The sequence below is a fragment of the Rhinopithecus bieti genome, unplaced genomic scaffold, assembly GCF_001698545.2.
Source record: "Rhinopithecus bieti isolate Rb0 unplaced genomic scaffold, ASM169854v2 scaffold_1561, whole genome shotgun sequence".
In the NCBI taxonomy this organism is placed as follows: domain Eukaryota; kingdom Metazoa; phylum Chordata; class Mammalia; order Primates; family Cercopithecidae; genus Rhinopithecus; species Rhinopithecus bieti.
This window is the reverse complement of record NW_016803640.1, coordinates 1,493,615-1,510,625: the sequence shown is the minus strand read 5'-3', so window position 1 is coordinate 1,510,625 and position 17,011 is coordinate 1,493,615. Positions and strand designations below refer to the sequence as shown.

General features: G+C 33.1%; 1 protein-coding gene across 4 annotated transcripts in view; it reads left to right on the top strand.

Moving 5' to 3' along the window:
• PARP8 (poly(ADP-ribose) polymerase family member 8) overlaps positions 1 to 17,011 on the top strand; it is a 191,421-nt gene that overhangs the window by 88,858 nt on the left and 85,552 nt on the right. For all 4 annotated transcript variants that reach the window (XM_017891849.1, XM_017891859.1, XM_017891839.1 and 1 more), the window contains exons 4-8: positions 3,803 to 3,840; positions 11,361 to 11,450; positions 12,009 to 12,079; positions 13,547 to 13,624; positions 14,864 to 14,958. In XM_017891849.1, the coding sequence (XP_017747338.1) occupies positions 3,803 to 3,840; positions 11,361 to 11,450; positions 12,009 to 12,079; positions 13,547 to 13,624; positions 14,864 to 14,958 (372 nt within the window). The remainder of the gene's footprint in view (positions 1 to 3,802; positions 3,841 to 11,360; positions 11,451 to 12,008; positions 12,080 to 13,546; positions 13,625 to 14,863; positions 14,959 to 17,011) is intronic.

Below are 17,011 nucleotides of genomic sequence, written 5' to 3'. Positions count from 1 at the left end.
ACCTTGTTCAAAATACTAATTCTGCCTGGAAATACTATTATGCCTCATACTGTCTGATTCCATTTGTGTATCATTCTTGAAATGATAAAAAATTTAGAGCTAGGGAACTGGTTAGTGGCTGTTGGGCTTAAGGATGCTTAGGTGAAGGGAGATGGATATGTCTCTAAAAAAGGTGGCACAAGGGAAATTTTTATGTGATCAAATAGCTCTGTATTTTGTTTGCTGTAATGGGTATGTGATGCACATGTGGTAAAATAACATAGAACTATATACTCAAACTTTGCACTAATGTCAATTTCCAGGATTTGATATTTACTGTAGGTACATAACATGTAAGCAATGAAGGAAACTGGGTAATATACATGAGACCTTTGTGCAGTCTTTTCAAATTTATGTGAGTCTATATTCTATAAAAGTAAAAAAAAAAAAAAAAAATACTACTGTGCTTTAAAATGTTCAAGTTCCTTTATCTGTCATATTTATTATGTATCATATTCTCTGGTTCCCTCTAAATTAATCATCCAAAGGTATTGCCTCTGATATATATATATATTTCTATTTAAATCTTATTTGGCATTAACACAATGTTTGGCTCATACCAGGTTACCAAAAAGTGGTCCTTGAGTTAACACTGGGATTAATGGTTTTAATCCCGGTGCTTTGAAAGGCTGAGGCAGGAAGATCACTTGAGGCCAGGTGTTTGAGACCAGCCTGGGCAATATAGCGAGACCCCTGTCTCTAACAAAAATAAAATAAATTAACTGGATGTGGTGGTGCAAATCTGTAGTCCAATCTACCCAGGAGGCTTCAGGGGACAGTTGCTTGAGCCCAGGAGTTTGAGGTTACGGTGAGCTATGATCCAGCTTGGGCAACAGAGCAAGGCCTCATCTCTAAAAAAATTTTTTTAAAAATTGAACAAATTTGCTTTATGAAAGAAAAATGTATCGAACTTGGGCTCATTACTAATCATACTTCTTTTCTACTCATCTACTTATTCAGGTTTTTTTTTTTTTTTTTTTTTTTTTTTTTGTCTCTGCCTAATCTCTTTCCAAGGACTGAGCAGCATGCCAGGGATTTGATTGGTGGAGTTGGGAACTCTATTCAAGGACTTAAGACTCAACTCTCATAAGGACAAGATGAGCCAGGGAACCCAGGGTATAAGCTGTGTTGACTCAACGTTCATCCATCCATTCAAATTTATTGAGATTTGTGTTATAGCTCAATATATGGTCTATCTTGATATTCTGCAGTTATAGTGTTCTATGAAAATCAGTTTCACATATTCTGTGTCTTTAATTTTTTCTTCTTTTTGTTTGGTTCTGTTAATTACTCAAATTATGATTGTTGAGTTGTTCATTTTTCCTGTATTTATGTCAGGTTTTGCCTCATATATTATGAAGTTTTGTTATTAGGTACGTACACATTTATGATTGGTATGCCTTCTTCCTAACAAACTGGCACTTTTATCATTATGAATGATCTCTTTATATCTTCAGTCCTCAATCTTCTGATGCTTATTGTTTGCGTGGAGTATCTTTTCCATTCTTTACTTTAAATCTGTATGTGTCTTTATATTTAATATGGACCTCTTAAAGATAGCATAGACCTTGCTTTTTTATCCATTCTGGTAATCTTTTCCTTTTATTCAGTGTGTCTTATTCCATTAACATTCAATGCAGTTATTGATATGATTAGATTCAGGCTGTATTTACTTTTTGTTTTCTATTTGTGCCTTCTGTTTTTTGTTCCTCCTTTCCTGCTTTCTTTTGGATTAAATGCTCCAAAATGATTTTTAGAATTATTGTGTAATTTATCTATTAGCTTTTTAAGCAGTTTGTGTGTGTGTGTTCATGTGTACTTGCTATAGGGATATTTCCTTAACTTTTCTGATAGTTATTATTTAGGGGTAATATATCATTTTACATCGTATGTAAGGATTTTGCAACTTCATTTTACATAATATGCAAGGACCTTGCAACTGTTTAAGACCATCCTACCCATCCCTGTTACAATGCTATAATCATATGTGTGTGAAGTGCTATAATTTTACTTTTTGACAGTCAAATATATTTTTAAAACATTAAAAAAATCGTGTTTTGTATTTACAGTTTTCGGTGCTTTTGATTCTTTTGACTTTCCATCTGGTATTATTCATCCAGCAGAGCTTTGTTTAGGACTTCTTATACTGCAGGTCTGCTGGGGACCAATTTTCACAATTCTATTTTATCTGAAAGTTGCTTTATTTTGCCTTTGTTTTTGGTGCATACGTATGTATAATGTGTGGACTGAATGGAGAATTCTGGCTGGACAGTTGTCTCCTCCCGTCCCCCAAAGTTAACATTGGTTCTTATCACTGTTTCCTCGTGTGTAATGTGTCATTTTATTTTTCTCTGACTTCTTTCAGAATGTTTCCTTACATTTGGTTTCTGCAGTTTGACTACTTGTACCTGGCTGTAATTTGCTTTGTGCTTTCCTATTTCAGATTTTCTGAGCTTCTTTATTCAACATATCTTTGTCTTTCACTCAAATTGAAAAATTTTCAGCTCTTCTGGATATTTTTCTGCATTATTCATTCTTTCTTCAGCCTTCTAAAACTCTAATATACAAATGTTTGCTCTTTTGCTAGTGCTCCACGAGTCCCTGATAGTCTGTTTTTGTTTGTTTCTGTATTCTTCAGGTTGGTTTTTCCTTTACATCCATAAGTATACTTATGATAACTGTTTTAACATTATGGTGGGCTAATCCCAACACTTGGACCTTCTTTTCTCTTGAAAATAGGTTACATTTTTCTGTTTGTACATATATTAAGTGATTTCTGATCATATTGGATTCACCCTGTGAATGATGCTTTGAGTAGATTCTGTCTTCTGTATGTTCGTTTAAAGATAGTTTTTTTTTTTTTTTTTTTTTTTTTTTTTTTTTTTTTTTTTTTTTTTTTTTTGTCGTAACAGGCAGATAATTTGGCTGAACGCAAACTAAAATTTGACCTTTCTGTGGCAGGTGGCAGCTTCACTGATGCAGTCAGATAGCTAATGTTAAACATGTGCTGTGTGTCGTGCACCAAAATAAATGATGACACTACAAATATAAATAGATGTAGATCTTAACCGCATGGGGCTTGCTATCTAGTTGACAGAGATAGAAAATGAACAGATAAATATGTTCAATTTTCATGTCATATGAGATAAGGGCATAGAGGCAGCGGGGTTACTGAGAAGGGAGTTGTGCAATTGTTAAAATATAATTTAAAAATTGTTTTGAAACAACTCAATCCTTATGAAAACAGAATAAAGTTTATTTATATATATGTGCATGTGCGTGCATGATGAAAGATTGATAATATTACTTATACTTCCATTATATTTTGTTAATTCTTTTAGAAAAAAACCAAGAGTATCCGAAGTACTTCATATTTTGGGGAAACAATATTAAAAATGTTTAAATTCTCGGGTGCTATACTCAATAAGAGAAATACTTTTTTGGTAAGAAAAGATGATTTGATGAAATCTGAGCAAAGAAAATAAATGATCATATAATAGGAAAAATAGACCTTGCTGAAATAAAAGACCTATCTAAAGATAAAGCCTTGTAGGGAGAAAGATATTTCAAAACTGTTAGACTAAGATTCATTTAGACTAATGGAAAGCGTATTTAAAAAAACATGTAAGTTTCTTATGTCGGATGTAAAAGTGGTTTTATACTTATATCTGTATAACTGAATGGATAATATTGGGTTGGTCTGTCTTTTATAAAAGCCTGTCTACTTTAGCAGTAACTTGAACCTGTTTTCTTGTTTTAACAGTGTATCCTACGCAGTACATGTATCTGAAGATTACCCAGGTATGCTTTTCTCATTTTATTACAGATATTCATATCAGGGTTCCTTTGAATATTTTTTTCTTCTGGATATGTAAAATACATATAAATATATCAAGGGGTGAAACATTGGTAGGGGAAGCCTTAAAGCTATAGAAGAATTCTGCCGACTGCCTGTGAAGTACATGTGTTACTCTGAGACACAGTGCAGAATCAAAATAATTTCCCAATGAAAAGTTCTTTAAAGATTCCTATGATGGGAAAAAAAAAATTTCCTATGATGGTTCCAGCCTGTACATTTACGTCATTACAATTAAAATAAAGATTCTCTCAATGGTCTAATTGTTAGTTTCAAACATCATTTGGCCTTTCAGAATGTAAAAATAATAGGTAACACATATTTTTCAGTCAGTTTTCTAAGTGAGTGTGTGTGTGTGTGTGTATCTATTTTTTCTTCTTAGTACTAAAAAATAATGATTAGTTCATAGTTTGGTATGGAGATAATGTAAAACTTACTTGTTTAGCATTTAAGTATTTTCTGCGGCAGTTTGCATTAAGCATTTAATCATTTTATAAGATTGTTACATTTGAAAATACTTTCTTAAATCACAAACTTCCTTGCAATTATTTTGCTATGCTCTCCAAATGTTTTAAACATAGTATTCTATAAAACTGTTGTACAGTTATACAGTGAGGTTATTCATTAAGGCTATGCCTATATTTAATGGTAATACAAAAAGTGTTCTAGAGAAATTTTACTGGAAGAACCAATACAAGAAGTATTTATAAGAAAAATGCTTTTTGTAGATGGTTAGGCAATCAGCCCTGTCTGATAGTATAGCATGTTTTTGATGCTATATTTGCCAAGTATGTTATGAAAATAGAGGCCCCACTATTTATTGTAAATATAAAAATTAATGTGCTTTTCATCTGAAGCAGATCATAGAGATGTCAGCCATGAGAGGTACAGGACTTTAAGTCAAAGTAATAGAAATAATAGTACAAATTAAAGCCCAAGTTGAAGACACTAAGTGAATTAATCTGTAGCACAGAATATGTATGGTAGAGGATGCCTTCAGTAAACCAAGTGGACCAAGTGTTTAGCTCCCTCTTGTGGTCAAGAAGTATTACTTGGGCTTTTTCTCACTTTAAGGGAGCCCCACCTGGAAATGCCAATATACAAACATTGAAATTCTAAAAAAAAGTATTGATTATCATTTGTGCTCTTTTTGCTGAATTGTCTAATTCGAGCAAGTTTGCAATGAATTTTCAATATAACTTCATTTCCAAAAGGAAGGAGTGTAAGTATATATATTTAATCTGTTCGGTGAAAGTAGGTTGTTATGCTACAATAAAATACAATTACAGAAGACGAAGATTAGTGCATTCTGGTTTAAATACTGGGGCAGAATTTTCAGTTGGCTGATGTAACCAGTATATCAAAATACACTGTCCAGTGGACAGTATTCCAAGTATTTGCACATACATAATTTCATTTGATTCTCAATGCCAGTCTGTATGAAAGGCAGAACAGGGCAGTTTATAATGTAAATTCATACTGAGAGAAGTGTGCTGAGAGATGGTAAGTATTAAATAACATTTTCCTAAAACATGTAGTTTGGAGATAAAATCAAGTCTGTAATTCAGTTCTGATTCCCGTTGCCTCTGGGGAAGTAGTGTTAGTATTTTTATGGAGCTTTCTTCACATGAACATTAATATGATAATGTTTTCTCCATTATTAAATTTTAATCTACATTTATTTGTACTAAGAGTTGTTGGTTAATATGCTTGACATTTTAGGTAGGCATCTTGTTTTATAACTTATATGTTTGTTCTTCCTTTCCAACATTTATACCTGTTCTTGTTGGCACTGGAATAATTTTTAATCATAGATATGAAAGTTGGCAGCTTTGTATCTTTTCTCAAAATTAGTGAGCATGCTTCCAGTTGTTTTCAGAAAGGAAATTACTCTTTTTCTCATTTACCAAGCTTTTTTTTTTTTTAAATGAATATTAAATCTTTATCAAACTACTGTTTGGCATCTGTTGAGGTGTCATATCTACTTTTTCCTTTAAACAATAAAGTAACAAATTATATTAGCAAATAACTCAATGTTGATCTATGAGAATTATGTGTTTTGTCATATACTTTAACATTAAAGACCTTAAGTTGCTGAAGGAATTAAATAACTCTTTGAGCATTTGCTAGAACTTGCAGACAAATCTGTCTGAGCTTTTTAGGGATGGTTCTGGGGCAGTTGTCTTATTTTTCTGCAGTGATTATTATCTCTTCTGTTTTCCTATTTCTTAGTCATTTTAAAATACGTCTTCTTCTTGAAAGTTTCTGTGTTGGTGAAATGTCCAAATTTTTTAGCAAAAGTATAGTATTTGTTCTGTAATTGTAAAAATCTTCCATGTCTCTGGTTATTTCTTCTGGCCCGTTTTTATTGTTTAAATTTGTTCTTGTTCTTCCCTCCGTTGGTTTGTCTTCCAAATAGTTTGCCCGTTTAAAAGAATACTTCAAACAAATAGCTCTTTTTAATGTTGCATCCAATTTCTAAATGCAGTAATCTTGATATAACATTTATTAATTCCTTCTAATAATATAGCTTAGCCCCCCCCCACCTTCTCCTGGATTATTTGGATCAGTAATTAACTAATCATCTAAGTCTGAACATATGAAATTTTCTTTGCTCTATGAAAATGTATCAGTATTATCCTCCAAAGTCAAGATTACATCATTCTAGCTTATGTCCCTAGGAACAGATTTGTCCTTTTATAATTGTGATCTATTAATTAACTTGTGCCATCTATTGAAATTTATTTCATAGTTTTAGTGAAATGAAAATTTAGAGGGTCTTTATTGAGTCAGCATACATAATAGCATGTATATAAGTGAAATACTAAATATGTTGACTGTTCACGATTAAGTGAAGAAATAGAGCAGCCTTCTGATTTACTTGTACTTCTTTGTGTATTTTATACTGAAGACAGTTTTTTTTTTGTTAATGTAAGAGAATGGATTACACAATAGTTGTGTGTATTACAAGTCACAGGTTGGCTCTGCTATAATGGCAGAACTCTTTAATTTTCTCTTTCCACTTTTAATTGGGAAGGCTTACCTACTGTTGGGAGTGGACTCTCTTATCCCTAGTAGAGGAATGAAGGGGTACTTTCTGGATCCTCTACTACCTGTGAGTCCAAAGAGTCTTGACCTACATGATATACTTGAGCATTAGGTATAACTTGTGAATAAACCTCTTCAGTGAGAATTAGAATCCTATACAGTCTATATCAAATTACAGCCCTGAAAATATAATTGTTTTTATACCTAATAAGCATTTATATTTTATAAGATATTGCAACTTTTTAGTGACAATACTTTCCATATTTAGAAAAGCACATGGTATAGTGACAAAATATTGATTTTTGGATTTAGGCAGATTCAAGTTTTACCACTTGCTAGTGTATAGGTAATTAATAAGTAATTTGAGCAAAGTGTTTAATTTCTCTGAGCCTTAGTTTCCTAGTATTTAAAATAGGGAAAATAATTGACTGCAGTAGGGGATGAGGTGAAATTATATAGAAAATTCAGCAAAAATATCGAGAATGTAACATGAACTCAATATAATTATTTTTTAGAGTTATAATTATTTATCTTAAGTTATATAGCAGTGAGGGATGGAATGACTTGACTTAAATGATGCTGTATTTGAAGCAGAATAAAAGCAACAGTTTAAGAAATACTAAATACTATAAAACATACACATTAAAAATCTAACTGTCCCCAGAGGTTTTCAGAAAAAAAAAGGGGGGAGCTTAGAAGTCAAGATGGAGAATTCCAGTGAAGGAATTTGAGTTTAAAAACATTCTTATTCTGTCACTTACTCATTCTATTACTTTAAGTCCTTTCTTTAAAACTTTTTACACTCCACTTTCTCCTGTAAACAAATATGTTATTTTTACAAATGTCAAAATAATTTGAGGAAGATTTAGAAGGAATTAAGCAACAACAAAAAGCCAACAGAATGGATTCATACAGATGGGATGATCATCAAAGATCATGTGCAAACCTCTCATTTTATAGCTATAACTGTGGCTTAGGCTAAAGGAGATCAACAGCTAGTTGGCAGTAGTGTCTAGATTTTTCTAAATCTTTATTGAATATATTCAAGGTATACAATATGGTGATTTGATGTATGTATACATATGTAGTGATTACCACGATCAAATTAATTAACATATCCATCACCACCCATGTTATATATTAGGTCCCAGAACTTGTTGATTTTATAGCTTTAACTGAAAGTTTGTACCCTTTAGCATCTCCCTGTGTCCCCCAACCCCTAGCCACCATTGTTCTTACTCTCTGCTTATACTAGTTCAACTTATTTAGATTCCACATAGAAGTGAAATCATGCAGTATTTATCTTTCTGTGTCTGGCTTATTTCACTTGGCTTATGTAACGTCCTCTGTGTTCATCCATGTTGTTGCAGATGGCAGGATTTCATTCTTTTTTAGTTGCTGAATGTAATATTCTGTTGTATATGTGTACCACAGTTTCTTTATGCAGCCATCCATTGATGAACACTTAAGTTGTTTCCACTTCTTAGCTATTGTGAATAATGCCACAGTGAACATGGTGGTGGAGATATCGCTTCAAGATACTGATTCCATTTCCTCTGGATCTTAAAAGGATTGCTAAACTGGGTAAAGTAGAAGAAATAGATAAATTCCTAGAGACATGCAACCTATCAAGACTGAATCATAAAATAATAGCAGGCCAATAATCAGTAAAGTGATCAAATCAGTAATCAAAATCTTCCAAAAGGAAAAGCCAAGGACCAGAGTGCTTTGAATTCAGAGCAAAGTGAATTCTTTCAAATAATTGAACCAGCTTCTAGATCTGATGTGCTTTCTTTCTTGTCCTATGTTTCTGATCATAAATTGGGTCTATCTCTGTGATCTGATCTGGCCTATTATGTAATAATGGCAATTTAATAAATAATATCATGAAACCTGGAAACATTTTTATTTGGGGTAAATTAAGCCAAAATAAGAAATTACATGTCTTCTAATACCTAAACACTAATCAAAATACAAACCATACAGAATCTCTTAGAAAATGTTATGTTTGAAGGCGTAATGCTGTCTAGCCTATACAACATATAGTCACCAAATTATATTCTCTTGAATCAAATCTCACTGTCTTCCAGTGTTGACACTTTACGTAAAGCCATTTTGATAGAAAATCCTTTCTATTTAGTTATTCACTCCCCTGTTTTGTTAAACATAATGTCTTAATTAACTTGCCTCTTGATGTTTTAGTAAAATCTTTGTCATTCCATGATACTGTGAAATTGCATGATGCTATCCACCTTACGGATTCTTCTGTATGTTCTAATTGGTGGCCAGCTTTTGTTTCTGTTGTTCTAATGCTCCCTTCTAATACTCTTTCTCTCCTAAATGTTAGCTCCAGGGAATCCATTGTGCACAGGGAAAACAGATAATTAGGTTTTATATTAAGTAGCAACTGACTTCAAATCAGTGAGACTCTGAGTGAGGGTTTAAGACATAATAAAAAAAATTGACTCTAGGCCGGGCGCGGTGGCTCAAGCCTGTAATCCCAGCACTTTGGGAGGCTGAGACGGGCGGATCACGAGGTCAGGAGATCGAGACTATCCTGGCTAACACGGTGAAACCCCGTCCCTACTAAAAAATACAAAAAACAAAAAAACTAGCCAGGTGAGGTGGCGGGTGCCTGTAGTCCCAGCTACTCGGGAGGCTGAGGCAGGAGAATGGCGTAAACCCAACCCGGGAGACGGAGCTTGCAGTGAGCTGAGATCCGGCCACTGCATCTCCAGCCCGGCAGACAGAGTCGAGACTCGTCTCAAAATAAATAATAATAAATAATAAATAAAATAAATAAATAAATAAAAAAAAAAAAAAATAAAAAAATTGACTCTAATAGGCGTTTTTTTGATACTGAAAGTAGAGGTTCCCGAAGAACACTCTAAGATAAGTGATCAAAGTCTCAACTAATGAGATATTAAGTTTATATTAAACCTGTTTCCCTAATCTTGTGGTCCCACTCAATAAGCATGAAAACCTCATATCCCTCCGTGAAATATTGGAAAAACTAAATAAAGCAAAATTTGGTGTTGCACTAATCAAATAATGGAGGCAAACGTCCTTTTGTCTCAAATCTAATTCATATCCACTCCTGCTTAGCTCCCTGGAACTGTTAAAGCTTAGTCTGTTTGGCAGTCTTTTGCAGCTAATCTGTAATACAAGATCACTACATCACTCATTACTTGGGGTCTAAGAATGCTACCAGATGTTTCTTTGGAAAATAATGACTTAGAGATGTATTAAATTAAAAATTGTGTTCTCTCTGTACTGACCACAATAAATTATGAAAACTGGGCTCAAAAATATCTTTTAATGTGCATTCACTGTGTCATAAGATACAAGCTAATTTTTCCTAGCAGAAATTGATCCATGCCTTCCCTATTATGTGTTCGGCTAATTGTTATATATTTAGTAGTAGGTCATTGATGGGTGCATTATAGGAAACATTATTAATGAATTGAATGAAGTGTGTGTTGAAAAGCTCTCCTGAGAGATGCCTTGCAATCATCAATGAGCAAAGAAAAATAAATACCTAGGATTGTATTACCTACACTTGGATGACCTGTATTCATCAGAGAAAGATTGCTAAACTCATAAAAATGTTATTTTTTTAAGAGGAAACAAATATTGAATTATAAATTTAGGACTCTATGGATGATTTAGTGTTCTGTGCCACTCAACCTTGTATAATGCATGTAGATAATTTAATTCATGAAAGAATGATAATTGTGAAGACTTTAATCAGTTTTAAAATATGTATTAGAGCAAGTATGAAAGGTTGATTACAACAAAGTCTTCAGCTCAGATATTTGATGGTTTGATAATGAATCTTCCCTTTCTTTTTTTTTTTTTTTATTTTAGAGATGGGGAGTTTCACCATGTTGGCCAGGCTGGTCTCAAACTCCTGACCTCGAGTGACCCGCCCGCCTAGGCCTCCCAAAGAGCTGGAACTACAGGCGTGAGCCACCGCGTCCAGCCCACTAATGATTTTTTTTTTTTTTAATTGCAGCAAGTGCTTTTCTTTAGTTTTCTCTCTCTACTCACTAACCCTGCTCCCTATAGTAGACGCTAATATTGGGAAGGACCCTGTCCAGTGAGTTAAAGTACCGAGTTGCATCCAAATGATTCATTTCCATAAGGGATATTAGAGATGTACCTGGATAGTCTCTATTCAAAATCTGTATTTCACCAGGAGATACAAATGTCTTTAAAGAGACTATTTACAATTGCTTCACAAATAAATCTGCAATTTACTTTATCATATTTTTTGAGTTTAATCAGAACAGTAGTGTGTGCTTTATGAGAGTTGGAACTAAAGTGATGTGCATATAAATTAGCTATTATTTTTATAAAGGATGTATTTTTTAAACTTATGCCTTTAATTATCCTTTTTTTTTTTTTTTTTTTGCAGATAATACATATGTGTCAAGTTCAGAGAATGATGAAGATGTGCTAGTTACTACAGAGCCAATACCAGTAATTTTTCATAGAATAGCAACAGGTAATAGTAATATTATTTTTTATTCTAGGTTAATTTTTTAAATTGCATTATCCTTTTTGTTTGTTTGTTTGTTTCATTTAGCCAGTAACAGATATTTATCTTCCGTATCTGTAAATCCAGTCTCCATGAAAATTTTCTATCTAAAGTATATTTTTTAACAATTTTGTAAACGCATAAATTTAAAGTAGTTTTAAAAGTTCTGTTTAAATGTATTATGCTGACATTGCTGTTGTAAAAATATTTTCTTACATAATGACAGACTAAATATTTTAAAAGCACACTTAACAGCAATGAAGATACCATGAAATATAGAGTGAGAGCTGAAGGAATTTGTAAAGCGGTTGTTTATTTTAATCACATCTTTCTGCACAGTGAAAAATCAGAATAGCTTGCATATTGTGTAACTCCTCAACATGACATGATTTCAAAATATCTCTTAATTCATTTTCGAAGGAGATGGAATCACCTAAAGGGTGGTTTTATACCAAAACTCATGAATGCTTGGTGAATAGCATACTAAATACCATGATATATTTTTTAATTATAACTTTCTTTCAGAATTAAGAAAAACAAATGACATTAACTGTTGCTTATCCATAAAATCCAAATTACAAAAGGAAAATGGGGAGGTATGTAAATTATATTTTTTATTTTCTAGAAACAATATAGATACATTTAAAATTTACTGGGTATGTGTAGTTAATAGCATCATTAGTGAGACTAAAATGGTATATGGTGAATGAAACTCAAACTAATGGCTCAGGGGTGTTTGTTATGATAGGAAGTGGCCTAAAATTAACTTTGAGAAGAAAGTTCCCTTTAAAATCATAGAAAGAAATGTCTGGTTTAACTCTAAATAAAATGTATATAAAGCTTAACTTATTCTGTATTCTTTCATCAAACAATGTAATTAACTGAGGAACACTTATGTAACTGATTTATAGGTACACATGGCTATACATGATTTTGATGGGATCCTTAAAATTTTAAAAGATGATTTCTTTAGCCAAAGTGACACTGAGGGTGTACATAGTCTTATTTTCTGTCAGTATTTAAAAACACAAGCTCATCTTTTCTTTCTGTTTCCAAATACTTTATTTGAATCTATAAATAAATATCAGGATATTAAACAAACAAAATGAGTGCAATGGGACCAGCAATTCTTTGCTTTCAAAATTATGCATTTGATCCAACCCTCCTCTTCCTGTTAGTGTTGCACCATTCATTGTTCCCTTCTTTATCCACATTGAGAATTATTGGTTGAACAAAAGGCTTGCTGAAACCAAAATGGTTAGAATTTTATAAAACCCAAATTTCCTTTTGCACATTTTTTTGTTTGTTTGTTTTCCTTAAGAACTTGAAATTAAGTCTAGAAGTTTAGGGATGGTTACAAAGCACTGGATGAATGGATTCCTGTGTCCAAATACCTACATTTCTCCTGTGTTAATAGGGCCAGTGATAGGAATACCCCCATGAATTTTCATTGTTTGTGCTTCAGACACATGGCAGATGTGGTTCAGTTAATTAGAAATTCAAACTTCAAGTTGAAGTATATTAAATTAAATACCCTGTTGAAATCTGAATTCTGAAACAAATAGTTTCTGTGTATCAAAAGTTCTCATAATATGTTTCATATTTATTTTCATAATTTGACTTTATATTATTGCATTTAAAGTTTCTTTTTTTTTCATACCATTGTTTAGAGTTGGCAGAGGAAGTGAGAACAGCCTGGGACAAATAATGCTGAGGAGCTTTTTAATAAAATTGAATTAGTATAAGCTTGCCAAATGTTTTATCAGAGCAAAACTGAAGGTATAATTGATTATACATAAGTTTTTAATATACATCAAATATTGAATTGTGCATTTCCTATAAAATCAGTGAAAGAGAATTTTCAAAACAGATGTGCTGCTGGGTACACTCACAAAGCCATTTGTCTCCCACTACCTTTTGTTTTGGGGTTATACTGCACCAAGAGTGTTTTATATATAAAATCCATAATATATGCTCAAGACCTGCCTATTATAGCCACTTGCTATTTTAGAAAGATAAAATAATTTGATCATTAAATTGTTTTCTTACTTTATTATTTTAAGGAGTCAAGACAGAATAGTACAGTGGAGGAAGATTCTGAAGGTGACAATGATTCCGAAGAATTTTATTACGGAGGGCAGGTAAGGAAACCTGGTCCTACAAATACCTAATCTTAGAATTCTAATAGCCATGTTGTCCTAGTGGTAATCTGTGCCTGAGAGTTAAGGTACCTGTGTGTTATTCAGGGTTCTGTAACTAACTAGAAAATCTATATAATTTATCTTTGCACATTTTCTACCTATTTTTAGAAATTAAGTTTCCCTTGCAGTCCTTTTAATTGTAATCATTTATTTACATTGAAGTTCATCTTAATTCATTACAGAGATTTTACAGATAGCATTTTATTATGCTTTTGACTTGAATTTCTTAAGCATGTTGTGTTCAGTCACTATTTTGAGATAATGACACTTGTAATAAAAGTGTATATTGTTAGTTTTAAATAGAAGCTGGTTAACCTTTATTAAATTTGATGGGCCGAAATTACTGAGCATCTTCATCATTTGTTTTTTGTATTCATTGCCATTGAATTCTTGGTGTTGAAAAATTGTTATGAAGAATCATCATAATTTAAATATATGAGAATAGCCTAGCCACGTATATAGAAGAACTCATCAGAAGTTTACAGGATAATGCTAAAATTTAAAACTGAGCAATTGATTTTAGGGTGTGGCTATATAATATGTGGTTCTATTTCTATAAACTCCTTGAGCAAATGTGCTTTATAAGTTGGATAGTATAATGGGAGGGTAATACGTTAAAGAAGGACATTAAAGCCAAAATTATGTAAAATAATGCAAGTAAATTTATTTATTCAGAATGAAAAATTAGTAATTTGTCAATCAAGCATGTGCAAGGCTACAGAGAGATGATATGATAAAACGGGCTTTCCTCTCTCCAGGAATGTCTTTCTAGTAATGAGATAGTTTTCCCAACAAAATGATTCATTTACCAATATAACATTTTAACATTATGCAAAATCACTCCTGTTTGATTTTTGTTTACTAATTCTTACAGAGGGGAAGTAAATGATTTTCTTTAGTCTTGATCTTCATTCTAGAAGTTTTTTAGATTATCTGCCAGACACTTCACTAGTTTTTTACACTTGCTTTTTCTTTGTATTAATATAAACTAACTTTAAGTTCCAACCATAATCAATTATTCTAGTCATATGTGAACTTAAGGATATTAGTGAATATATTACTTTAATGAAGCTAAAAATGCCCATGGCAAAACACACAGGGAGACCTATCTCAAAAGGCTGCTTAGGTTTTTGATTCCCTTCTCCTCTGAGACACTTTTAAATTATCCCTTTTCATCAGGTGAACTATGATGGGGAACTGCACAAGCACCCACAACTAGAATCTGATTTGTCAGCAGTGAGAGAGATATATGGGCCACATGCAGTTTCTCTCAGGTAAATACATATCACTGGTGAATAAAATTAAAATTTTATGGTGAGTCATTGAAATTTGCTTTTGGAGTAATTTAAATTAAAGGACAAATTTGGGGTTTTAATTATACTTTAAAGTGTTTTAGAGAGAGTCTACTGTTTCTCCTTATACAAAATGACATATTTATGGCTATTTTTTTGATACATGTTGTTTAAGAGTACATCGATTGCATTAAAAATTATTTTGGAGAGTTAGTTTGAAGACGTTTCAATCTTAAGTAGTGTCATAATTAATTCCTAGAATAGATTTGGCCCACTGGGCCCATGCTGTTATCGTAAATCATGGCCACATGCTTGTGAAGGATAAAAGTAAATGATGCCTACCTACTGGTATCCAAATTACATTGTTATCTGGTCCCTCAAAAAAAAAAGTGTAACTTTGCACAGTACTTGTTTGAATGATAATGTATTTTATTCTGTAGTTACCTATTATTTGGTGATAAATTTACACATCATTTTTATTGCTTTTAATCATTCAGAAGACCCCGCCATCCTTACTTTTCTTTTTTCTCTTTAATGTAAGAAAAAACCTTTTCTGCCACCATAATAGTTTCCAGGAATCAGCTCTGGTTATTTCAGATTTCCATTCTTTGCTTACAGTGTAGTCTCGAAGTCTCCATGGAATTCCAGACCCCTTTCGTAGCCTGAACTCAGACTGGCCCCTTTATGCACCCAGACTACCCAAATATGCCATATTTCCTCTTCACTTTGGGTATTTGCATAAGCAATTCTTTAATCAGGGAATGCGTCTCTTCAAATCCCACTGCTGTCTCTATTTGAGCCCCAGTCCATGGGTCAGCTTCTCTGTGAGCCTTCTTGGAATCTCCAATGCAGATAAGTTACTCTGTTCTCTGGACTCCCATCACATTTGGCTCTTACCTTGTTTATTATTCATCTCATGTCTTTTAATTATTTGACTTACGTCTCCCCATCTAGACTGAATTCTGTGAATGGTTGGGCAGTGCTTTCTCTTGTTTGTTTTGTTTTGGTTTGGATTTTAATTCTTCATGTATTGTGGTACCTAGCATAACATAGGACATGCATGAAATATAGGCTGCTGGCATCCTGATTGTTTTCAGTGGCAGCATCTGAAAAAAGACATTCACATTATCTGGTTGTAACTTCTTCAATGGACATATACATATTTTGAGAGGAAAAACAAATAATTTTTTTTGTTTTTTTTGAGACGGAGTCTTGCTCTGTCGCCCAGGCTGCAGTGCAGTGGCTGGATCTCAGCTCACTGCAAGCTCCGCCTCCCGGGTTTACGTCATTCTCCTGCCTCAGCCTCCCGAGTAGCTGGGACTACAAGCGCCCGCCACCTCGCCCGGCTAGTTTTTTATATTTTTTAGTAGAGACGGGGTTTCACTGGGTTAGCCAGGATGGTCTCGATCTCCTGACCTTGTGATCCGCCCGTCTCGGCCTCCCAAAGTGCTGGGATTACAGGCTTGAGCCACCGCGCCCGGCACAAATAATTTTAATTGGAAAGTACAGCACAGCTGTAATTTATAATTGCCAAACATTTTATTTTAACTGCAGAAACAGAAACTCCCTACCATCTGCAGTCTAAGATAAACTGGGATTGTGTACCCAGACCATCTCTATTCTACTCATGAAGGTATATTAGGCTACAATTGAGTGAAAGTGTTGGGATTATATTTGGAAAAGCGAGTCTTTGCAAACTTCAAAGTTTTAGCAAATTAGCTTCAATAATTTCACACTGATCTCTGTTATGACTCCAGATTAGGTAATGTGCATATTTGTAAGTGTTATAGAATGAATATATGAAGAAGGCAATTGGGACTATCAATACATAGTCCAAAACAATGGCTGTTTGTTGTTTTGTTTTGTTTTTTAACAGTAATTGAACTTTGCTTGAAAGCTTACAACTTTAATTTTAAGCACAATAATCTCCCTCTCTATATACACCAAAGTATGTCTGTGGGATATAACTAACAATCATAATACAACATAGACTTCAACTTCCTTTTATTTGAAATATATAATTTGGGCCGGGCAC